This window comes from Poecile atricapillus, chromosome 1, assembly GCF_030490865.1.
Source record: "Poecile atricapillus isolate bPoeAtr1 chromosome 1, bPoeAtr1.hap1, whole genome shotgun sequence".
In the NCBI taxonomy this organism is placed as follows: domain Eukaryota; kingdom Metazoa; phylum Chordata; class Aves; order Passeriformes; family Paridae; genus Poecile; species Poecile atricapillus.
The window spans coordinates 66,510,068-66,536,962 of NC_081249.1; the positions used below are offsets into that span (position 1 = coordinate 66,510,068).

Sequence of the window (26,895 nt, forward strand, 5' to 3'; positions counted from 1 at the left end):
TAGTTATTCTGTGGAGATGAAGCCAGTGGTATTACACATTCATAGTCCTACAATAATAATGCTCCAGATCCTGTACAGGAGTAAAGATGAAGAGAAAAGGCACTTGTGAAAAATTTCTTGTTACTTTCCATTGAGGCAGAAGAAACAAACTTCTACTCTTCATGAAGGTCTCCTGGGGAAAAATACATGAAGCAAAGTGCAGCCTGGACAAAACAGCAAAACCGAGCATAATTGTGCATATTCCACAGCCTGTTCTGGAAAGAAAAAGCAGTCAGCCTAACCTCACAGCTCTCAACAGGCCAATGCAGCAAGTGATAAAAACTGTGGTATTTTTGAGGAAACCCTGGGATTGAATAATTTTGAAGGGTCCCTGACTTTTAAGATGGATGCCTATTTCATGAGCCATGAAAGGTCACAGAAGCAGAAAGAGCCTGGCTTGCTGCTTCCCACACAGCTGCCAGAAGAAAAAGGAAAAACTAACCAGGATGAGAATAAAATACAAGCACCCTAGACTTGTTAAGTCCTTAGGGAGTAATTGGGATTGAAGCCAAGGAAGTAATACTGGCCTATTTCCCATGGTTTTGAAAGATTCTTATGTCATCCAAATAGTGTACTGCTTCTTACACATTGCAAAATTTTACTCCGTGGAGATAGAAATTTTTTTTGTGACCTCATCAGGTTTAATTCTATTTATTAACACTTCTCGTCTTTTGTTTTGTTTAAAACACTGTATGTTTTTAATTGTCATTTTTAGGAGGACAGAGTCCTTTAAGCATAGGCATCCTATTCATAAAAAGCCGACAGTAATACCAGTAGGAGTTATTACTGAAACTTTGAAACTTCATCTACTTTTATCTAATTAATTTTGGTTTGTAACTAAGAGCGTTTACAGTGCATACTTACAGATGATTTTAACTATGCTTTTCATTTTAACAGCTAAATCATGAGCCTCTAAAAATTAACAATTGAACATTTGAAAAATAAAAATAAATGGAAGTAAAGTTTCTGCAATGACAAGCTTAGTTTGGGAGGGAATGATTTTTTAAAGAACATAAATGAATCAATACTTCTACCTCTTCCATGATTTTTCTGTCCATCAACTGAATTCATCCTTTTTATAAGAAAAAGTCTCAAGTTTTTTCCTTACTCTTCCACTTCAGTTACGTTCCCCTCCTCTACACTCTCCTTTTGTCTTAGGAAATACACATATTTTTTGCATTCTATTCTGTAAAACTACTATACATTTTGTGTCACCTCCTGACAAATTTGGCAATATAGGAAATAAAAAAAAGACTGTGAGTATTTAGGACAATATTTGATTTTTGTGACTTGAGGTCAATTACATGCAACTGGATTTGGTTGTAGGAACTGTAGTAAACTATGCTTGCTGGATAGCAATCTATACATGGTAGATGGTCAGGACACCTACTGAACACAAATTTTAATGCCATCAACTTTGGTCTACTTAAATCACCAAAGGATGAATGACTCAGACATGGTCTTAAACATTAAGAACTCCAAAGACCTGGCTGTCTGGAAAAAATTTCATCCTTAATGTATCAATTAAAAAAGCCAAATACCTCTTATGAGAGTCAAATTATAGCCTACAGACCTTTGGAAATTTCTGCCATTATGTGTAAACTTTCACATCTGAATTGGACCTTGTAAGTGCTAGTTAATCTGGCACCAGACCTAACAATATCTCTGCACATGTTGGCACAAGCATCTCTCCATATTCCTGCCTTTCTGCCACACATCTGCTTTGACTCTTATTTTCTGTCAAGCTCTTGAAATCCTGTCCCTAAGTCAGTCTTCTCTGTATTCTCATCACTGGGATGCTCTTCCCTGACCTCTCTGAGATCTTTTTGGTACACCCACATAGGAAATAACACACCATGAGAAAGTTTAACCGAACCTTGAAAGAAAGGGGCTCTATTAGCGACTGTTCAGACCCTGCAGCAATTTGGCCAGTAGCTGACAAGAATTCAGATAATCATAAGCAGGTCATCTTTTGAACTGCTGGGACACTCCCATCTTTTATGTAGAAGTAAATAAAAAAGGCATGAGATTAAGTCTAGAGAATATGTGGAAAATAAATGTTATTAATACCGCAAAAAATTAGTAATCTTTGCTGCCAGAAGAATGACTTACACATGTTTCAGAAAGCCATGACGGAGAACATATACATCATATTTATTTTTGCTTATTTTTACAACTAAGAACTTCCCCTTCAGGAAAATACAAAAGAAAATGAGGAAAACAGGGAAGCAAACAGAAGAACAGGCCTTCTGAAAGCTGGGCAGTAATAAAAGAGGAAAGGGTGCTTAATCATCAAAGAATGCATTTTAGCTGTGATTTTTTTTCTTTGGTTTATTATTGGAATAAAACATGATGACTGAAGACATTTTTAATGCTTGGAAAGTAGAACAGGCTCAGTAAACCAAAGTATCTAGCACAAATTTAGTATGTGTCTTTTGTTCTTTTTTTATAAACATACAACTATACAAAATGAAAAATGTGACTTCATGATCTACTTCTGCTTTGAGAAAAAAGAAATATAAAACCCCCTTGAATAAAATCTTTTCTTGTTAATGAAATAAAATTAAGTAAAGAATGTGGCAATATAACATTAGTAGTTTCATTTTTCATCTGAACAGAAAGTAAATGCTGGCTTATCTCTTTGCTCTCAGCTTCGTCCTTCTATCACAAATCTGTCTTGTTCTCACCCTAAAAACGTGTATTGAGATTCTGAAAGCCTATATCTTTACTACAAATTGTGCTTATGATGAGGCTCCAGCCATCTTCCAACCTTCAATTTATCCACTGCAGGACATAAGATCTATTTCAGAGAACAGGCAAACCTTCAAAATTCACATGTGAAAAAGGACTGATGGAGAATTAGGTAAATCTTACATACTGAAAGGTGTCACATATAGTATTCATCAGGTTTCAGTGTATATTAGAATTTCAGTTTTGGAACAAGGTTATACTGTTACATTTAAAATAAATGTTCTCAGTTATTTGCAGGGTTTAGTTTATAAAGAAATAATTCTGTTTGGATTATTTCCCAGAACACATTCTTCAAAACTTCACTTTGTTCTTGACATAAATTGAAAACAATAATATAGATATACTGTATACAGGCTTCAGAATGGCATTAAAGAGGCACATTATCAATATGTTTAAAACGTTTAGAAAGCTCAGCTTTGCATCCTTCTAAGTGAATGACTAGATACTTAGACTGAGTAATATCTGTTCCAATAAACTACTCTGTGGGAAATGTTTTGAATAATGGTTAATTTATGCTGAGGTAATGACAGCATAATACAACTGAAATCTGTGCTAATAGGAAAAAAGAAGCCCCTTCCAGCAATTTCTGTTACAATTGGCTGCAGTAATTTTTACCACATCTTTCTCTCTTGCATAAAATATTACTTTAAGTGTATGTGAAAATGCTTGTTGCTAATTTTAAAAATCAATAATTGTTACCTGTCATCCATATGGAGAAAAAAAAACCAAACCCAGACAATAAAGAAGAAATTTTCATGCATGAGATCTATATTTTATATATTTCTGCAATAAAAGAGAGCAATTGTGGTTAATGTTCTTTTCATATTGGCAAAACATTAAACTCAGTTTGGGTAAGACTCCAGGGTTTGAAATGCACATGGAATTTCTAATGTAGATGAGAATGGGAAAAACAATTTATTCCAAATAATACTTCATGTAGGCAGAAGTATTAGAAGGTATTTTCTGGAATATGGGTTATTTACAAACTCACTGCAGTATTCCTTTGATGTATGAATGATCTGAAATATGTAATAAATGGGCTGATTCAAGTCTCATCAGCTCAATAAGTTACCATCAGCTCTTCCATTTGAATGCTCAGTGTAAAGCTGGTGGTGTTCGTTTAGAGGCAGTGCTTAGCTCTGCCTGGATAAAGAACATTTTAATCACATGTATAATAAATAATAAACAAATCCCAAACCTTCTAATAGGCGATTTTGAACAAAAACCCCACTGGTATGCCACAAACAAGTGCCATTTGTTTTATTTTGACTGTGTCTTTTCTTGATTCTGAAAAGGTTCTGAATTCCCACAAACATGTAACAGCATGATCCAGGAATGCTCATGAATTCAGATCATCACAGATTCTTTGAAATACTGACTTTTTCTCATCTCTAATATATTCATTAACTGAAGACATCACAACCAATCATTAATCTAACCATGGATAATTGTTTTGAACAATGGTAGAAGGATGTTTTTAAACATGGAGTCCTATGGATCAGAATATGATTCTTGACTCCTTGTCATAGGTGGCTTGTGTTACTTAGGGTAGGTAGGTCCTCCCAAAAAGTAATTTCATAGTTAAATTGGATGCATAATTAAAATGTTTTGGTTGTTCTGAAGCAAGTACCTTCTGAAAGCCCTTTCCTCTGAACAACATATGGAAGTGTACACATTATTATCCAAGTAGAAGTCTATACATTGGGCAATTATTGTGTGGTAACTGACCTCATGCAATTTATATTAATTCTTCATTGAATATTCTTATTTAATATGTATTTTCCTATATTTTGTGTCTTCTACAGGAATCTTTACCTACAGAAGTAAATATCTTATCCTCAAAAAGTCCCTGTGTTTTGCTTCTTGATCGACAGAGGGTTATCATAACAAAGTAACAGCAAATAAAAACTCTTCCTTTTCTACTTAGAGAATGATACAGAGCTCTGAAACTCACAAGAAGGACATACAAATTATTATATTATATCTATACATGTTCCCAGAGTGCAACATTAAAAAAATCCATTAATATTCTGTAGATAATCTCATAATGCAATGAAACACACAGGCCAAAAATAGTTCAAAATAATAAAGATTTTTTTTCCCCCAAAACTAGTTTAAATTTGGAAAAAAAATTCCTTGTTCTCTATGTCTAGGAAAAACATTATTTGGGAATAAGAAGTAGATTTCTTGACAAAAGTCAGCAGAATTCAATACACATTTCTTAGAGAAGAATAGGCCCCTTAGCATACAGGAAAATTATTTCTACTTTGATGACAGCTTTTACTTGAATTCCTTAACCCAACTATGAAAAAAGCAGATATTGATACTACATGCAGCTTCCAACTAATTTCACCACTATCCATATTCACGCTTAAGCAGGACTGCTCCTAGAAAGGAAGCAAAGACCATCCCTTGTATGGAGGCAATTAAATACAAGTGAACATATAAGTGGCCAGTGCTGTGGGTACAATTCAATCAAGCAGATCCATAGGGGTGGTTTTGATATTCTTGTCACATCAAAGAAACAGCTCCCAGAAGAAAAAATATCTTTACAAGTTAAAAATGAAATCAGAATAAATAGGAATAACTCTGAGAGAAAGGAAGAGCAAGCGCTTGGTGGCAAGGGCTGGCACTACCTTGCAAGTGTTATATAGTGCTATTAGAACAGTGTGTTAATTTTTTCCTCATAAATTTGCCAGGTTCAGTCACTGGGGAAGGGCTAGCACTCCAGCTCCCTTTGTTAAAGATATATCTATCTTGCTGAGTCTTGACAGCCCTATCATGTCAGCCCTCTGTAGTAGCAAAAAGTGTTTCAGCAAGGAGGGGAAAAAAAAAAAAGAGAAAAAAAAAGAAGTGAAAACTGATGTGATCTACTCTGCTTCCTGTGGGCATATTTCACTATAGCAGATCCAGAGGGATGCTTTGTTATTCCTGTCAGATCAAAGAAAGAGATAACAGAAGAAAATAGAAGAGAAAAAATATGACCCAGAAATGAGGGTAGCTGAAAAGCACTGCAAGAACACCACATCATTATGACTTTTCAAATTATTTAAATATGCTAAATATCAAGTCATCACCAAAGAAATAAATATTGCATAGGCCATATGCTCTGTTAGCTGCCAGAAAAACTGTCCTACCAGGATTAGTTTATGGGCACAGCAACTGCCTGTCAAACACTAGCAATTTTAATAATTTTTCAATTTGCTGTGTGAGTTGCAAGTATGCTCAGGTATCTTGACAGGTGCTCGGGAGAAATATCTGAGCCTACTAGGTTCACACTGCCTTGCTTTACTACACTCTTGCAATAATTCCTGATGGACTGGGGAGATGCAAGCAAATGGTGAAGATGCAACAGTCACAGGGAAGTCATTGTACTGAATGGCTAAGCTGGATTTGCAGCTCAACACACGGCTGATACAAAGTTAGCTTTAAGTCCAAAGCAAACTGAAAGATGAAATGTTCTTTTTCAAAATATTTCTAACCACAAACTAGGTGAAAGTGAAAAAAAATAAATAAGCAGAGATCTGCCTATGATTAAAAAAAACCCCAAAAGCCAAACAAACCCAAAAATCAAAAACCCCCAAATATTACTTTTCTGCAAATAGATGTGTTTTCAGTACTACATGTGATTAGCCTTTTATACACTAAATTGTCCACTTAATTATTTTCATCTACAGGGCATTAAATTAAGACAGTAATAAATAAAAATAATTTTGTCTCATCTATTGCATTTTCTAGTGGCCAGTATGGCTGTTTTGTTTCCTTTCAGCCACAGCACTTTGTGTTATACAGGTTCCTAACTCAAAAAAGCACAACTCAATGGGTTTTTGAGTGCCCCCATTTCCAGGTGTCTGGGGAAGAAAGGGGCTCCTAAAATTTACAGATATTCTGGAAGAAACCAGGGGAGGAATTATATTCTACCAAAGAAGTGGACCCGTGGCACCAAAGCACTATAAATAAACCATATTTCCTATATTGCTCTTTCTGTATTAGCATTCTCAGCATCAATTCCCTGAAGTCAGCCGAGTCTATCTAGTGGAAATGGATTTGGATTATGATGTAAACTAACAGTAAAGACAATTCCAAATAACATCTAATGTCCAATATAACTACTGTTTACATATTAAAAAGAGATACAGGCTTTGTACCAGGGATGTTCTGTCATGTTTCTCCACAGGAGAAGACTGTCATGGTAAAGTTCATTATCAATTACTGCCTTACAAGTACAAGATGAGTTAAACTGTCATAATTTTCTCAGCCAGAAATCCTGTGCTGTCAAAGAATGTCAATTTTTAATCTGACAAAAGGAAGAAAATTATCTGTTATTCTGACCTCTAATTTCTTGACATTTTAATGCTGTAATTGCTGTGGTTAGTGCTGCAACCATTATTCCACCTGTCAAGTGAGAATGAATCAATATCCTTAAGCTGTTCAAGTTTCAGCTTCCACCTCTCCACCTCACTGCTTTTACTTTTACTTTAAAAAAGGTTGAAGTAAAAAAAAAAAAAAAAAAAGGATTAGGGCCTGGAAAATGTTTCTTTTATTTTGTTTTTTCCTCCTCATTACAATATGAGAATCATTTTGCAATATGTGACTTAGAGAGCATTACACCTGATAGAACTGGAGAATTTACCAATTTCTAATCATAAAAGATTGAAACCATGAAATTCAATTTTATATTTTTATTCCATGGAGCATGTAAATCAGGATTTTCCTGTTGCCTTCGTAAGAACTTGAGGTAAGTCATCATGACCAATCATTTTTTGTGGTATCAGCAATTCTGAAGTTGTTTGAAAAAATCAAATTCAGTATGTTGAAATGAAACCAGTTTATTTAACCCATCCAGTGCAGACCTTAAGTTGCCAAAGAGGTATTACAGAGGCAGCTGTATGTGATTTCATAAACTGAAGTAATGTAAAGCTTAATGCTATCCCAGTATTATGGTTTCTATCATTAGGAATTTTCTTTATAGAAAATGAAGAAAGGAAGTCAGATGGAAAATCTGCAATTAAATAGATCTGCAAAGAACAAATACACAGGATGGCCATTTCTCCAATGTTAAACAGTAGAGATTTCTTAGACAGCTCCCAAAGCATATGAGAGATGTAAGAAATGGCAGGGATCAGTTATTCCACTGCTGAATATTTTTTCTAGATAGATGACTACAGAAGTAACTTTAATGTTCTTCACAGAAAGCTAAGATCATATTTTTTAGTGGTTAAGTGAGGTGCTCAAGCAAAGGGTGAACGTGGAAGGGCCAAGGTACAGCATAAACAGGCCACAGGGCTCCACCTTTTAAAATTATGTCTTTCAATCAGCTCAGAATGGGAGGGTATTTTTTATTTGGAGACTTATTTCACTGGAGAGATTCAGCTGGGACTCAGTTCAATATGGAGTTAGTTATGGCCGCTGTTACTGCCATACTTGAGCCCACTGGTCTGATAATGGCTGCTGTCAATAAGGTTGTATTATTGATTGGCTTATTTTACAGCCATCTACTGAGAACATTCACCATCTTCTCTGACACAGGACCACAATATTTTAGTTTATTTACAAAATAAATATCAAGAGCATTTGGATATTGAGAGATGCGTTTTCCCAGATAACTGCAGGGTGCAATTAATTCTAAACTGGAATGTTTCTAAAATAAAATGCCAGATACCACCACTTGCCACTGTAAAATACGACAAACAACTCTTTTCACTATTTTAAAGATACTAGTGTTTCTATCCTTAATTTCTGTATTTACAAGGGGTCTTCAGAGGCTTTTAAATATATTTTTGCTTTAAATTTATTTTCTGGAATATTTACCAAAAGCCAGAATAAAGTCAAACAAACTCAAACAAGCACAAATCGAACAACAAAAAAGCAAAAACCCCATCATATATATTCATAACAGAAAATACCATCAAATACATGATCTTCTATATCATCAAGATGTCAAATGCTTTATTGTTGGTCAGAGAATGTCTGCTAGTTTCATAAACAGAGCCCAGGAAGACAGAAAGCAGGTCTAAGTCTATCTATATTTAAACATGTACTATAAATTCTGATTAAAAATTAATTAAAAGTATTTTTAAACTTTCTTATGACCAAAAATCAAACCAAAAATCAAGACTCCTGAGATCTCTGGGAGGAAATAGCATATGATTTTCAAATGGTTGCATACAATTTTATTATCCATATGTAACAAAAATAAGGAAGATTTTTTTTTTCTGGTCATTTTGCCTTCTCATTGCTAACAATGAATTTTATGTACAAATCTTACTTGTTGCAATCAAGATTAATTTGTGCTTCTAGATTTACATGGTGAAAATTGCCTAAGAAGAGGTTTATGTGTCATTCACTTAAAGGGAGTGGGTTAGATTTACAAGTGAGTGAACAAAAACGTCTCCATGAATTTTCTTAAATTTCTGATGACAAGTTATGCATGCAAGTAGAGCCCCAGGAGAGCTGAAGTCTCATCATGTCACAAAATGTTAGATAAGGTGCACAGACAGACAGACAGATAGACCTCAATCCTACAAGCTGCCCTGTGGGAGTAGACCCTAAAAGTCAAGACATAGAAGTCTGCCCATGCAGATCTGGACCCTAAGCCATGCAAATCCCTTGTAGTCATGGTGCTTGACACCTGTTCTATACTTTAAAAAACATTGTTTCTTCTTATCTCTAGAAGAGCATGGCTCTTCTCATGCTCAAAATTTTAAATCCAGAAAATTATTACGTAGATGTCAATATTAAATATTTGAGGCAATTCTAGCCAATCTTAAAACTAAGGAAATATTAATTGTTTAGAAAATCTAAGCTTTGCAGTGCATGCAGTGAAAATCCAGTTCTAGGAAGCCTGAGGTCTGAATGTTTTTTTAGTTCTGCTCCCAAAAAATCACAAAATGTAACAGAATACATCAATGCACTGCTAAAAAACAAAAAAAAAAAACAAAAAACCAAAAATGACAAAACTCAGTAGTTAGCTGAATGAATGCTTTCTAGAATCTACTTCGTTCTGAAATCTGCAAATTTCTGTGTCCAAGATTGGAAACAAACAAACAAACAAAACCCCATTGGCTGGCAATGTACATTATTACTGTTTTGCATACAGCAGATGGCAGCTATCTGGGGGAATGGAAGATTGTGTGTAGAGCTTCATCACAGCAGTACTCATCTAGCAGCTGTTGCTTCCTCACACTTTTCATCAAATTTCAATTGTTTTAGCCAACAAATGAATGGTAGTAGAAAATCATCATGCAAATGAATAGGTACTAGAAAACCGTCATTAAAATTATTAGTCTTAGTGAAAACAAATACAGTCATTGGAAGGAAACATACCAGGGTATCTAGAACATTTTTTTTTAAAAAATTACTGATTAATTTAAAACACTCACTTGTATATATTTGAAATTGTATATATATATATATATATATATATAATCTATACATATATATATATATAATCCATACATATATATAACATAATTACTTAAATGCAAAACAAATAGCAAACATTTTCTATTTTGGTAACAGTTTGATTATACTTTATGTGATCAAAAGTAGTTTATATATTTGCTGCAGTCACTCTAGAAAATATATCTTTTTCAGCCACAGTCTCACTAACATCATCTGACTGTAAATGTTAGATTTTTTTCCTCTGTGACTATGATCCAGGGTTCTTTTCCAATTTTTTGGTTCCAACTGAACTTAATACAAGTAAATTATAAAACATAGCAGACGCTATATTAAAGATTATACATTCCATTATCATTTCCTACACCATAACTGAATATTAAATCTATTAGGTTCATTTGTTTTATTGATAGTTCATTCATACTTGCTTCTGAAATCACCTGGGGCCTAAATTCTGAATCAAGTCAAACACATCCATTTTCTCCAGCAGTGAAAGATGGAAAAAGTACCATTTCTTGTGAGATGACAGCAGTTTTTAGCATGAAATGACAGTAAACACCTACCTCCCTGAGGACAGGATCAGTGATACTGTCCAGGTTCACAGAGCCTTCATATGTTAGGTAGTGGAAAACGTTGAGTGCACGCACAGCTTCTGGTCCTCGTTGCTTGTAGCCAAATATAAGGTCAATCCACTGATGAAGCTGACATGATACAAACTCGCTTTCCAGGGCCTGCAAGTGAAATTCAGGATTAGGAATCAACTGAGAAAACATAGCAGGCATCATTACATGTTCTCTTCAGGCTTATTTGATAAATTTGAAATTTTTCAAACATTAAAAAGTTTAACTTATTCTACTGAGACAAGCAGTAAAAGGATATTCTCTTTTTCCTCCACCTTTATATCATGCTAATTTTTGTCTCAGCTACTGGGTTTCTCCTAGCTGCAAGTATTTTAATGATTTCTGGGCTTTTCAAGTAGGTTAGGTAAATTGTCAAAAAAAAAATAAATATGGAAATGGGAAAGAGAATTCTAAAAACCAGTCTTCCAAATAATTTTCAAGCTAGTTATAATTAGTCTTAAATCTAAATTGGAAATTCCTCCATTGTTTTTATCACAGTGCCACTACTCAGCAAAACACTTCCCAGCTATAACAGAGTTTCATGTTTTCCTGAGAAAATTTCAGATTTTACAAGCTGATAAACTTTGGGAAAAGATTATTTATTTTGTTTATTTATATCAAATGAAGGGTGCTTCAGAACTAATCATCAGGCACTGAAGTACCTGATATCTGTTTACAGGCAGCAGCCTCCTCCTCACCACCCCCCAAACAGGAATAGCCACAGACAAGGCAAACCATGCCTGGGTCACCATGCAGTCATTCCTCAGAGATTTCCCCTGTAATGCTCCTCATGGAAAAGGAACTTTCTGTGCTTTGGTGGAAAACTGGACCCTTTTCTGTCAAAACTAGTGACTATTATCTCTGATGAGAATGGATGGGAAGACTCAGGCTTAAGAGCTGACATGTAGCTCAGTTTTCAAGGGCTTAAGTTGAGCATACCATAAAAAGCTATAAAGAAATGTTGCAGACAACCAGACAAAATTTCGCTGTTTCCTTTTCAAAATCAGAAGCCATCATATGCATAATGCATCATTATTAAAATAGTATTAACATGGCTTAATACTAAATACAATTAAACAAATACTATTTAGTTTCAGAGCATGCCTCTCAACAAATCATTTTAAAATGTCATATCCTCAATGATATTGTACTGTGTGCATGCGACATGATACAGTCAGCAACTACATCATTCCATATAATCTTTTCCATAGGACTTTTACCTCAATTAGCGTGCAGGATGCTAGCATGCAAAGATAAAATTAAGTATGCCACAGCAACAACCAATAAAGCAAAGCACTTCCTTACTTTTAAATGCTCCATTTTTAATGTTCCTTTTGTATGTAATAAGGTTTTTTAAGAATTTAGAATTTAAAGCCAGCTATCTTTCTAGCATCCACCTCAAATCAATTTACAGCAATGTAAATCAGAGTTCTCTTGAGCCAGGGAACTCTGCATGTTTCAAGTTTCTTTTGATCTGTATATACTGTTTATTTATTAAAATGTAATAAACAAAAATAATTATTAGGCATTTCATTAATAAAATTAGCATTTTTATTTCTGGAATATAAAGAGCATTTCAGGAAAACAACAGAACTTTTGATTACTCAAAGGTCAGACAATACCTTTGAAAAAAGCCGATGCTTGGTTTAAATGAGCATATTTCACACTTTTCTCATCTAACATCCTCTCACTGGTGTTAGAATCACAAAAACATGGAACCGGTGCACAGTTTGAGTTGGAAGGGACCTGAAAAGGTCATTTAGTCCAACCCCACTGCAATGAACAGGGACATCTTCAAATACTTCAGGCTGCTCAGAGCCTTGTCCTGCCTGACCTTGAATGCTGCCAGAGATGAAATATTCATCCCATCTCTGGGAAACTTTGTCCAGTGTTTCACCACCCTGACAATAAAAACATTTCTTAAGTATATCTTGTCTGATCTGTCTTCTTTTCATTTAAAGCCATTGCCCACTTCCATATCTCAACAAGTTCTTCTAAAAAGTTTATCCCCATCTTTCTCATAGGCCCCTTTAAGTACTGAAAGGTCACAGTAAGGTCTCCCCAGAGTCTTCTTAAGGCTGGACAAGCCCAGCTCTCTCAGCCTTGTCTTCATAAGAGAGAAAATCCAGACCCCTGTCATCTTTGTGACCCTCCTGAGGACTCACTCTAACAGGTCCATGTCCTTCCCGAGGGCCCCAGAGCTGGATGCGTCACTCCAGGTGGGGTCTCTGTAGAGCAGAGCAGAAGGGCAGGAACATCTCCCTTGACCTGCTGCTCGACCTGGGCTGTTAATGTAGCCCAGGGTGAAGTTGGCCTTCCAACCTGCAGGCAGACTTTATTGGCTCATGTCCAGTCTCTCAGCCACCAGCATCCCCATGCCCTGCTTGGCAGGGCTGCTCTCCATCTGTTCATCCCCCAGCCTGTGTGGATACTGGGGGTTGCCCTGATCCAGGCACAGCACCTTGTACTTGGTCTTGTTGAGCCTCATGAGATTCCCATGTGCCACTTCTCATACTTCTTCTGGTCCCTCTGGTTGATATCCCAGCCCTCAGGTGTGTCAATCAGACCACTCTGCTTGGGACCAGCTGCAATTCTGATGAGGGTGCACTCGATCCTTCTATGTCCTTGTTGAAGATATTAAATGGTACTGGTGCCAGTGCAGACCACCACTGATGTCTATGCAGACACTGACCGACGCAACTGTCCAATCAATTCCTTATCCACTGAACAGTCCAACCATCAAATCCATCTCTCACCAGTTTAGAGAGAAGGATGTTGCAAAGGACCATATCAAAACCCTTAAACAAATCCAGACAGATGATACCTGAAATTGTTCCCTTGTCCACTGATGCAGTCACTCCATCATGGAAGACCACTTGCTTGGTCAGAAAGGACTTTCCCTTGGGGAAGTTTTGTTGGCTGTCCTGAATCACCTCCCTGCCCTCCATGTGCCTTACCACAGCTTCTAGAAGGATCTGTTCCATGGCCTTCCCAGGCACAGAGGTGGTCAATAGTTTCCAGGGTCCCCTTTTCTACCCTTTTTAAAAATGGGAGCAATATTGTCCCCTTTCCAATCACCAGGGCAATCTCCTGATTGCCATGACATTTCATGGAGAGTGGCTTGACAACTAGATCAGCTGATTCCCTCAGCTGACCTCTCTGGGATGCAACTCATCAGGTGCCATAGATGCATGTTCAGGTTCCTCAGGTGGCCACAAATGATCTTCTCTTAAAGTGGGAGGGACTTTTCTCCCTCATTCCCCAGTTTACAGTCCAATCACTCGGGAGGTGTGAGAAGAGAGGTTGCCATTGAAGGCTAAGGTAAAAAGTACCTTGTCCATTGTTGCCAGTTTGTCACTCTTGTTCATGAGGGGGATTGCACTTTTTTCAGCCTTTCAAGTTAGAAGAGTTAAGAGAGTTGAACATATATGTTATATTTCCCTAAGGCAGTTTCCACTTACATGACCAGCCCTTACTCATCAGATTTTCATTCTAGAGAAGGTTTTATTGACCCTGGCAGGTTTGGAGAACTTCTATTTCACATGGTTATTTAATATGGTTATTTAATAACTTAATAAATGAGCTGCTTTTTAACAGCTGCATGCCATGTCTTTGTCTCCAATTATTTAAACAGATTTATTGTACTGTGCTTACAGGTATAATGGTCCTTAATTCCTTGGGGAATAACCTTAGTTTCTTGAAGAAACTGAGGACATTTATAGCAAGGGAATGTAATTATTTTGAACTATATATTTCAGAAGAGTGGTGTAACACTGGTGAGGTGCAGGATTTAGGTAAAGGACCAGAGTAGAAGGTGGAGAGAGGAGCCAGAGCTGTGAAGAAGAATGGCTCTTCATGGCCTTAGCACCTCACAGCTCCAGGATGATGCAGCCTCCAGTTGCAGGATGAAATGGGTACTGTGTGATGTTCATGGCCTCCCAGTCAGGGCATCCTGTGGGGCATGACACCAGCCATAAAAAACAGGAAAGATGCCCTCAAGAAAGGGCTACCAAAATGCTATAAAGTCCCACCTCACCCTCAGTGGGTCAAGGCTTTATAATCTGGATTTATTTTAGGCGCGGGAAAGCTGCTTGTATTAGGTCTGACCTGGTTTGCGGGTGTTTCTTCCAAGTACTTTTGCAAAGCTAGTCTTGCAGAATCCTCTCCCTAATTTGCTCTAATGCACAGGCTACTGCCCGTCCAAGTAAGTGCCTCCTGAAAATTTATGAGCTGCTCACTGTCAATGGTACATCGTTTGGTTTCTCAAGAATATGCAATGCTCAGTAGGGAATAGGGTGAGGGAATTTTCTGTATAAAAGATAATTTGTAGATACAGTAGGAAAAACATACAGAAAAAGATAACAATAATATCCTTAAAATAGGCCATAAAATGATGGCCATAAAAATCAGCACTTTGGATTTAAATTAAATTGAGGACTTTAATTTTATGAGCATTTTTAAATACGAGCTATAGAAAACTTTTCTAAAATAATAATAATTATTACTTATATAATTATGTATTTTTATAATTATATAGTATTTTTTTAAAGATTCTTAAAGTTAAACACCAGCCAACATCCATCTTGTTATCTATCACAATTAAAATGTACACAAAACAAAGTTTTATTCAAGCACTCCCAAAATGAACTTGTTTGAACAGTTATTAGTCATTTTCAAGCAGCAACATTCCAGTCAAGTTTTTTTCATGGGTTTTGTTTTAAGGAAGGTTCCAGTACTGTTTCTATTGGAGTGACTTTTATTGCTAATAGGTAAATTGCAAGCATTATTATTATATATATATATATATACATACACTAATTATATATACACTATTATCTAGTGTATACATATTTTGTGGGTTTTGCGTATTTGCAGGCAAGTGTACGTGTACATATTCCATGGGCTGAAAATCTGACCTATAGCTGTTTTAAAATAGAAAGAGGTATTAGTAAGTTGATTTTAAAACTAAATAAAGTTATTATAAACCAAATTACTTCTCACTATAGCTCTTTATGACCTTTATGAACACTGCACGCTTTCCTTTATACTCATTCCAGTTTGATATTAGAAGTATTTTTCACAGCACATCAGTAGGAAGCAGCGGTTTTTATCATAATACAGACCGTGTGCTGTGTAAAATATCAGAAGTTCCGGATTTATAAAATATGCTATCCAGGCATTTTTTGTCACTGGAGAAGTGGAAATCTCTGATGCTGCCTCTTGTCTGGACCATGGTTGCACCTTCTCTTTCTGTAGTTCCTGCCTTGCTGACTTGCCCTCCATATCCATATGCTGTCACTCACTCCAAAAAGTTTTCCATGTTGCTATTAAATGATATGTAACATATTTAAAGATATTTTCTTATAATTATTCTGACAGTTTCATTTTACAGATCTGCTCAAAAACAGATCATCAGCTATTTCAGCCTGTGAGCTGGGCTTCTCTCCTCTCCCCTCATTTCCATGCTCCTCTGCAGCCATTGCAGATTTTCTCCACCAAATATTTCTCTTCCTCAGTTACTATTCCTTGCACTGACTATCCAAGTGAAATCTTTGACTCTCCTTATGAAATATTTCAGGAAATACTGCTATCTCACCTTGGTTATGTTCTTTTAAGAAAAATAATATTTTAATAGAAGAGACACAGAAGTATGTTATATAGATTTGGGTTATTCAGGATGTCTGCAGAGAAACTGATCCTTTATGTAAGCATCTTCATTATATAAATAAGATTCTTCAGCAGTATAGGAAGTTAAAAAAAATCACTGATTAAAGTAATTGAAAAATCTGAAGTACATTGAAACCCCTTTTGGCAGTGTAAGTTTTAATTGCATAACCTTGGCAATACAAAAAATACAATCAAAGCTACTTTTGAGGAAGTTATATCAAGTCTTATCTACTGCTTATCTGGTGGAAAAGAAATGTCTGCTGCTGCTGATTGGTGAGGAGGAAAAGATCTAGGAGGAAAAGATCTTCCAGATTCTCATAGCACAGAGATTTCATACTAGATATTTCTAATGACTATTCAAGAAGCTTTTTAATTATGAAGTTTTATGCATGCTTCTGAATAGACAGGGAATGGTACAAAAATGCAGTTGGCAGCAGAGGAGTGCAAATAAATCATTTCAGAGACAGAAAGAAAATTCAATCTCAGTAACAGTTATGTAATAGGAACAAAATATGTGTAACAAAAACAAGACATTGTTTAGTCTCTCAAAAATATAATTTATAGTGAATACATTTTACTCAGCACTGCAATTTGTAATTTAATATGTGCATAAGCCATAATTAAAATATCATTATAATTAACTTTGAATTACACAATCTTGTATCTTTTGTTTCAAAACTAAAGAATGCTTATAATAAAAGCTGTGCTTCAGTGTTTCACAGTGGTGTTCCCTGCCTTGATTTAACATGCTTGACTTACTGACTGAGTCTGTTCTATTTCTGGCTCCTGGACTGCTCTGAGTCTGTGGGGACTGAGAGGCTGAGTAGGACTACAGATGCACATCTGTGGAAGGTTTTATGCGTGGATTTTTTTTTTTTTTTTCCTTGGTAAGCTGGGAGATTATGATTGATGAGCCCAGCATTAGGGTAATGTTATCAGGGACACTTTCTGCCTCTGTCCTTTGTACCGTTGCTGAGGTCAGACCATAATCATGTTAGCATTGAACATAGTGCTTTATTAATGTTTCATGAGTAACTCCATAGTAATCAGTCTAGCTTTGTATGGATAAATAAAACTGCTACAACAATCCCTGATGTATATATCAAATGTTGAAGATAGGTCTTAAAAGTAACTTGACTGTCTTTTCCAGTCTTTACAATAAGTCTAATTTTCACAAGTTTAAAGGAATCTCTTTTGATGAAAAAACATTTCTACTTTCACTTCTGTTTAGTTTGAAGTGTAAAACAACCAAATTATACTATACAATCAAATTATACAATATAAAAATATAAAACCCCTGCCTGCTATTTATTCATTTGCACAGAATTTTAGTAAAGCTTGTTAACCAGTTTGGTTAAATTGTGCTGATTTATGACACTGTGCCTCTGTGATGTTTCCTAGGCTGTTCTGTGTTTTCTTTCTAAGTATCAGGATGAAATGATGATATTCTTGCTGTTAATTAAAGAAAATGCATACATTCATAAATGTGCAAGTAGCATATAAGGATTTGTATTTACGCCCACATAAAATTGCACATAATATATGCCTGCAGAAAGTACCAAAAAAAAAAAAAAATTAACATAAGAAAACAGCATCAGCTAGGGAAAAAAGATCCCATTGCATTTTATGCACTAGCAAATAAGATTCTTCCCACTGAAATGAAATTACTACTGCTGATTTTATTAGATAAGGGATCAGGATAACTATTCCTTGAAATATTCCTTTGTTTTCTGTAAACATATTCTCTATTTGCTTTGCTAAGTTGCTGTAGAAATTCCAGGCTTGCACAAGCTGGCTGTGTTTTACACGTTAGCATCACACCCAGGCTATTTTTTTTCCACAAGATAGATTCTTGTATAACAGCCAAAGCCTGGCCTGAGGATGACCTAAGTGAATAATACATCTGCTGGCCGGTTCAAATAATGGAATCAGACATTAGGTAGGGAATGTCAAAGTTTCCAATCCCTTTGTATTTGTTCCTTAGACCAGTTTCATTTTAGTGACCAAAAAGACAGGGTACTGGCAGTTTGTTGTATGTGTTAATAAAACCTTACGTGAGGAAGTTTTTCAGAAAAATTATTACACATTCAAATTATTATATTTTCAAAATGTAATTCCATTACTTCTTATTACACATACTATCTGCATTTTCATGAAAAGGATTATCCTTCTTTAGCTACTTGCTCTTCATAATGAGCTTTGTAAAATACTATGCATATATCATGCTCTTTAAACTCCCAAAGTTATTCACTTTACATTTATCCTCTGAACTCCATCCAAATGTGAATGCTTCTGTTTTCCAGTCACCCAGAAATGAATACAATATTCCAGGTGCAGTCTCGAAAGGACTATAGATAGGTACAACTTTTTACATCCTCTGTAATGTAATTATTCTCTATAGATGGCATCAAAATACATTTACTTCTGGTGGATATAGAATTACAGAGTTTTATCTAATCTAATTGCTGTTCATTGTCACCCCTACCTTACTACTGCTCTATTTTTGGTACTGTTTTTTTTTCCCCAGACTTCTGCCTCTTATTATCTTCAATTCTTTCCACTCAAGGTGATTTTCAGTCTATTTTCTGCATTTAAAAAATAAATCTATGCCTCTTTCTTCTGTTTTGTAGGCAGTTCCTAACTTTATTATCATTTGCAAGCTTCCTGACTGCTCATTTGAAGATAGCATGTATCTATGTAGGGACGAATTTTAGCTACAGCTCATGCTCTTGCTTAAAGTAGATGATGGGGTGAATAAAGGCCATGCAGAAACTGCCTCTTGGCAAAACTGTACAAAAATGGCATCCTCACATCTGTGAGGAAAGAGCTGGAAAACAGTAGAGGGAGGGTCTGATACAAATGGGTGACAATTTGTGATTTTAGAATCTGCGAAATACTCAATTATGTACTTTAATTATGATATCTCTCCAGTCTTAACATCAGTTTGTCTGTCTCCTGGCAGTTTGAGCATACTTACACACATGTGGAATTAGTCATTACCTCACTATCAAGTCCTGCAGCCCTAAGGAAGCCTAAATGCTACATTCTAAATTCTTGTAAGCAGCTGTTTTCTTCAACAGCACAAAACTTTTCAGTGGAGAGCTGCTACGCTACTTTCTAAAAGCAGGAATTGCACGAGGGAAACAAAATAAGCTTAAGATTTTTTCAAATGATCTCTTCTCTCTATGCACTCTATCTTATCTCTTATGCACTCTTATAGTGCCTTTTATCCTCCTAGTAATAATTCCAACATTGTGGAAGATAAGATTAATAAAATGCAGTTTAAGATAAAAGGAAGATTCTTTACAAAATTTAAGAATGGAAGTCCTTAATAAGCATCACTCATTATATCCCCTAATAGGTGGCAGCTTCCTTCTCCATTTTCACACTTTTGTTCTTTCAGATGTCAAAACTAAACCTCTAGGTTGACTTTAGTGTGCTTACACCTGGGCTCAGTTTGGGTTTAGCCACAACCACAACTCAAAAAAGGGCTCTGTGCAGCAACAGGGGCACTTCAGAGACACCGACCTGTGACTGCACATCCCACACTTGAGAATTCTAATGTACTCCAGTGATCCTTTCAGTACACCTCCTTCTTTTCTTGCAAAATTGCACTTGAACTTCTTTTCATCAGCTGTGACAATTACTTGTTTTTAAAAAGAATTTTCCAATATATGCGGTATAAGAGAAAACAGTCAAGAAACGTTGTTCAGCCTCTTCCTGTCAATGACAGACTAATCTATCAATGACAGAATACATTTCTTCTGGTTTGTGTAGTACATTTCATATGTCTCAAGTGATGAGGTTGCCATCACTTCCTTAAGAGACTGTTGTACATATGCCAAACCACTTATTCTAAATGGAGGACACTTCTAAATCATCTACATTTAGGAATAGGTTTGTTTTTACAATATTCTATTCTCTTGAACTTCATAGAACTATTTTTTTTTCTATCAACTACTGAAGAACAATTTTCTTTAAATAGACAGTTCTTAAAATTAAATTACCAAACTGATCAGAAAAAACCCCCCAACAAATCAACACAGCTCGATTTGCAATGCTACCACAAAAGCACTATTGGGAGTAATGTATAAACTGAACAGTTCAGCAACTGCATGGAAACCCACATCTTACTGCAACCATAGTCCTGAAAGACAAGCAATATGCATTTTAAGGAAGAACTATTTCCACAACAAAACCACAAATTGAAGTATTGCTGGCCAAAACATCTAAATATACCTTGCTGTTCCTAAACATTACTAAAAGCATACACATGTATTATTTTTTTCTATTATAAAATAATTGTCTATCAAAATTTTTTAAAAAAATCTTACATCAGAAATGTTCTTTCTGCTTAAATTCTGAAGGTCCCATGATGATTTACATCAGAGAAGTTCTTTTTCAGAATTTCTTCAAAGACTGCAGTTGTTTGCTTATGTTCACATTTCTACACTTCCAGTTCATCTCTGATGAACAGGAAGTGCATACCTTCAAGTGAATAACAACTACAAGATGGCTTGCAAGATATCAGCATTTATAGTATTCTTTTATTTTTTGATGTAGAAGATGGTGTGGAAGAACAGATATAAATTTTTCAGGCTGTCTTGTACTGCCAGGCTCATGCACGTCTGATGCTTTTTCATGAGAGAGTAAATAACTGAATTTAACTTTCCATAATTTGGGCACATGGAAGGAAAATCTACTATAAAATAAAGGGTTCTGTCAAGCAAACAGAATGCAAATTCTCCTTCATTTTTTTTATTTTATTTCTCTAAATCTATTTCTAAAGAGATGAAAAACAGAATTAGGTTAGCTTGCTAAAATGTGGAACTCCTTAGACTAAATTTAAGTACACCTTACCATCCTGTTGATACGGACGAAGTCTTCAGGCTTCTTGGCCCATGGAGGGAGATCAACGTCATTCACAACAATTTCATCTTCCCTGATTCCTAGATTGTATCCATTACTGTTGACAAACATCTCGGGTAGGTAGTAAAATTCTGGAATTAACTCCTAGAAGGGAGAAAACACACAATAAGACTTCACATTTAACAGAGATGCTAAATGGTGCTCCCAGGATCAGGCTCTCTTGTACTACATATTAAAGCATCCCTGGTCTTGTTTATGTTTCTGTGCACTTTTTTAAAGAAATTTTATGACCCATTTTTTTTGATTTAAAATCAAACGTATTCTGCATAATGAAAAACTTTGTTTTTCCCATATCTGTTTTTATGAAAAGCACAAATTTAGACAAGGCAGTGCATATGAGTAAAGGAGACCACTTCAGAATAAGAGGTACAAGAAAATTTGTGCTGAGCCTTCAATATGAAAATATATTTGATTTCTTAATTACTATTTAACAAAAATATGTAAAAGGGGAAAATTTGCAGATATAACAGTGTTGTGATCTTTCTTTCATTCTTTAATTGCATAAGCAAAGGTGCTAAGTTGATTACCAATATAATGAAAAATAATACATGGTGAATTATCTTTTTCTACTGTAAGAAAAATTCAAGAATACACAGAGTGAAAAATATCAGTACAACAAATGCCTTTCAAACAGATATACATCATACTTAAAATGTGAAAGATCAATAACTGCAACATATAATAATTATAGGTAACTTAGGGTGTGAAGTTTTTCCTATTTCCCAGGACAGCTAAACAGGAATTCATTTTGATATAATGAATATTGCTTTTTGTTTCTGTTATTTTAGCATTAAGTATTGAACTTCAATAGAAACAAAAAAGCTTTAAGGCCTGCTTTCTCTTCTCTAATATCCAGATATGGATTAAATTCACCAAATAACATTGTTAAAAGCATTATGGCATTCAGTTGTGTAACTCAATCAAAACTGATGACACAGCACCTGAAATCTGAGTCTCTTTGTGGTCCTTTCAAAGGCTGCAGATGTGCAAAGCAAAAACATATCCCACAGCAGACACAAACTTATCTAATTAAATCTGATCTCCAACTCCATAGAGAATAGAGCAGTTAAAGCATCCTTTCAAATTTATTAAGTAGAAAAAAAAAGTGTATTTTCTACAATTTTAAGTATGTTTAGGAAGGCAATTTAATTACTTCTTTACATCATAGTATACTAATATAGGTTAGACTATAATGCTAATCCAATCAGTATCTAACTGGTATAAAACATTAACCAAGTGAGACATGCCTGAACCTGAATAACTCATTATGAAACAAGCTACAATTCCAAGCAGAAAAAAATAATTAAATTATTACATGTAGTACATAATAAAATAGCAGCTAGAGAAAAAAAAAAAGCCAATGAAAGAGAAATCCTGAATATCCTATAATGTTGAAAGAAAAAATATTAATTTAATACTTAAATTTTATTATACACACCTCTAATTTATTCAGAGTATTTTTAAAAGCAAACTTATCCCCTTCCCGCAAAACATGATTCACTAAATCTCAGGTTCCAGAGAAAGCCTTTTGGTTTTCTCTAATGGAGCCCAAAGAACAATGAATGATTCTCACAGCTGGAGAAAACTATACAGAAATCTTTCAGGACTTCAACAAATCATTAACTCAGAACTCATAACCCAACATATGTTACCACACAAATCACTGACAAACTAAGAGCATTGCCTTAAAGAAAGGGAAGATTCATAAGAACCTCAGAAATATCAAATAGTCAAAGTTAATCTTAAAGCAAATATTCAAGTGAAACAGAATTCATTAAGGAAAAAGTTAGCAAAGTTTGTTTCTACTTTGTATAAAAGCCTTGAAGCACATACCACTAGTTTTGATTACTATCAATTTTTACTCAATGCAGTGGCATACTAACCTGCAATGTCACAGCAACAGTGTCATATGATTCCATTAAAGAAATGTTATTTGTTAAATTCCCTTTTTCAGTTTTAAATGTCATAGCATGTAACTGTGGACTTTTACATCTAACATACCTGAAAGATTTGTGCTACCCAGAGACACATCTAATGTTTAACTGAATTCTACTAACCTTTTGGCTGTTGGGGTATCTTGAAAAAAAGGGATTTAAGTCACTGAGTATTTTTAATGGTATTTCTATTTAGTAAGTTTATCTTTGTTGCTCTTTGCTTTCAGGGTAATTTAATGTTCCCTTGTCTGGTACAGCAGAAAACATAAATAGAAATAGAATAAACAAAAGTATGTGATTAACTTTCTTTATAAGATTTATTGTGTTGTGTATGTTTAGTTTGAACTGTCTTATTCCTGTGCTCTGGAAATTAACCAGTGCCAGACTTCCAAATCCTCTTCAAATAACACTCTCCCTAGAATCCTAATCATTTCAGTTACGCCTCTCCTGGTAGGTTGTTTCAGGATTTTTTCACTCGAAGTAAAAACACTAAACATAGTATTTTAAAAAAATTAACTAACCCACTGTATTATAGTCTCAGAATTATCTTCAATTTTTTTTTTACTGTAGCCTACAATTATGTTGCTTATTTGAGTGCAATTTAGCATGAATTGAACCTTTTCTTGAAATGTGAGCCATGTCTCATGTGACCTTTCCCAGATACTTACATATTTCCCATACTCTGTATTAACCATTCAATTTTCTTTCATAGCTTTTGATATTCCTCTTTTAATTTTGCTGTTTCTACTATTTACTAGACTAAGAAACCACAGCACTTAAAAATAGCTTAGATAAATATATCCCCTTCTCATTTCTAGAGGATGAATTAATATATACTAAAACACAGGCCCAGTATGAAAGCCTGTGGCACCCTGTATGCATGAACTTAAAAATTCATGTATTTAGCTACTTAGAAGCATAGAAATACAGCCAAGAAAGAGATGCATGATAGAAATTTTGTTTTTATGTGTACACTGTTTATTCTGCTGTGAGAAATTGAAGAAGCTGTCTCCTCTATCTCATGCCAATGGCAGGCAGTGGCTGGGGATAGAAGGGCAAATATTCTCTTCCCCAGGGTCCATGAGCATGTTTCACTAAGAGAAGTATAAACTGGGAGAGGCAGAGAGAGGAAGGATTAAGCAAGGACAGTGAGGCAGCAAGGATGGAGCCCAGGAGGTTTCTGGGAAAAGGAAGGAGTAGACAGGAGTGAACCTCAGAGGAAACAACAAGATGACAACTGGGGCCCAGGGAGAATCATGCTAACTAAGAAGCCACTGAAAGCTACAAAAATGCACAAAAGAATGCAGGAAGAGATAACACGAGCAAGGGCTAGAGTTATTTTCAAAACCTATTCACATTTTTCTCAGCCAGAGTTTGGATTTTCTTTGTTTTACAAACAGGTTATGTGCCAGTTCATATTCTAATAAAGATTATGACTAGAGGCAGCCACTCTTTTGATGCTTTTTCTGTTACGGACAGGAAGCCGATACCTCAAATAAATAGGTGTTTCAGGGTGATATTTAGAGAGGTGACTGTGTCCATTCCTCCATTCCAGATGAGGTTCAGCTATGACAGATATCCTACCCTCTTGACTCAGAATCTGAGAGTAATTCCATAATTCTTCTATCAGCTGGTCTCAGTGTTCTTCATCTGGTGAAGTTTTACCAAACAATTGGTCTGAATCCTTCATTATACAATCTGAGTCCATTTTCCCTTATCCTAGCTATCAATCCATCCCAGATAGAGAGAAAAAACCCACTGTTTTATCTTTGCATTGTTTTTTACATGTTTGAAAAGCATTATTTACCAGATTTACAGCCTTCAAGCTCCTAAAAGTCTAAATTAAGGACAACGATACATTGTTCCATTGTTTTTGGAATGCAAAATATCCCTCTAACTTTCCCAAATCAGCTAGCATAATTATTGCTAAACAGTCTATAACTTAATTACTTCTTTATATACTTTGGCCATATCATATTTTGTCATATGTTCATCACACAGAAGCCAAAGTAAATGTTTTTGTCAGCTTTTGTAGTCTTTACACTGGAGATGGAGATTGCATACTTTTCTGACAGCATCTGCTATTTTTCATTCATTTCAGAGGAAAGTGTAATTTGTCATGCAACACAGCTTTTTACAAACCACCAGTTTCATACTTTAGAAGTGTCATTGTTAAATTCCCCCTGTAGATAGGAACAAGGAGACTCAAAAATTAGCAGGGGAAAAATGTATCTCAGAAATAGTATTTACGTCAAGGGATAGGACACAGAGGACCTTCTGTCTCTCAGTCTGCTTTCTGCTTGACAGACAAAATAGTTGATAAGAGGTTTCTAACAACTCCTATTGCACCTTCAGTGGCACTAGTGGTAAAGTGCAAATGTAAAGCCAGGTCTGTGCAAAGAAGTGCTGGTTTGAAGCTACCGTGACTTTGAGAAATTTAGGTTTCAAGCTACGAACGTTCATGAAACAAATCTCAAAATATTTTTTTCCTACAATACATACATTGTGTCAGCCACTGCAAATCAAGACATGAAAGAAAATATCAAAACAAACAAACCCATAAAGCAGCTCCCCTAGAAGTTATAGCAGGCATAAAATGAGGGAATGCAAAGAAAGAAGACACAGAAAGTCAATGTTCTTTTGAAAGTCTGGAATTTTTAAAATATTCACATACCAATTAAGATTTTAAATGCATGTGTTATTGTATGGAACTCAGCTGACCTATAATTTTGCATTAACTGACACTATTCAGTAAATGTTATTGGTTTCATTGCTCTTGCCAAAATCTATTAAATGTTCTAAATAAAGCTTTCTGAATACATTCCCTGTCATAGGTAATTTCTTACCACAAGAAATATCTGGAGTTCAAAGAGTTAATAAAAATAGGGATTTTAGTGATCTAAATCTATTTGCAGTAATTTCTGTCTAGCTGTCCTTGACATTTCACCAGCTGGTAACCTCCTCTGCTCCCCTTTCATTCACACTTCTAATAAGACAGGTTAGCTTTCTATCATTTAATAGTCAGCTGCCTTTCAAACTACCCAAGAAGCTTGGCTCTTCTCACCTGAAGAACAATGCAGTAAAGCTTCTGAAGGGTGTATATAAAAAAGCAAAACGAATATTATAACAGACATTTCTTGTCTGTAAATGTGATCTCTTGTTTATTTTAACAGTTATACTAAAACCCCATGGTATAGTTAACAGTACTATATGTCTTGTGCCTTCATATAAGAAAACATCCCCCAAATGCATTTTCTAATTTACAAGCCTGTGACAAATCCAAACTGCTGAGAAATTAAACTTTAAAAATATGTCTTCAGGTGATAGAGCATTGCTATTAACACTATTATAATTATACATCACTTGCATCAAATCTGACATTTCTGTTTAATATGTTTTGTTAAGGGTATACCATTTTATGGCCTCCCAATGAAATCAAATTCAACCCAGACGTTTTCACTTTTCTAGTATAATTCACTTCAAGGTTTTAAAGCTTCAATTTCTTTTTCTTTCTTTCTTTCTTTCTTTTCCTCCCAAAAGGTTGATCCCCTGGC

General features: G+C 35.3%; 1 protein-coding gene across 2 annotated transcripts in view; it reads right to left on the reverse strand.

Moving 5' to 3' along the window:
- Positions 1 to 26,895, reverse strand: part of NBEA (neurobeachin) — a 461,177-nt gene that overhangs the window by 33,587 nt on the left and 400,695 nt on the right. For both annotated transcript variants that reach the window (XM_058860312.1, XM_058860303.1), the window contains exons 48-49: positions 21,339 to 21,491; positions 10,755 to 10,922 (exon numbers count right to left, since the gene is read on the reverse strand). In XM_058860312.1, the coding sequence (XP_058716295.1) occupies positions 10,755 to 10,922; positions 21,339 to 21,491 (321 nt within the window). The remainder of the gene's footprint in view (positions 1 to 10,754; positions 10,923 to 21,338; positions 21,492 to 26,895) is intronic.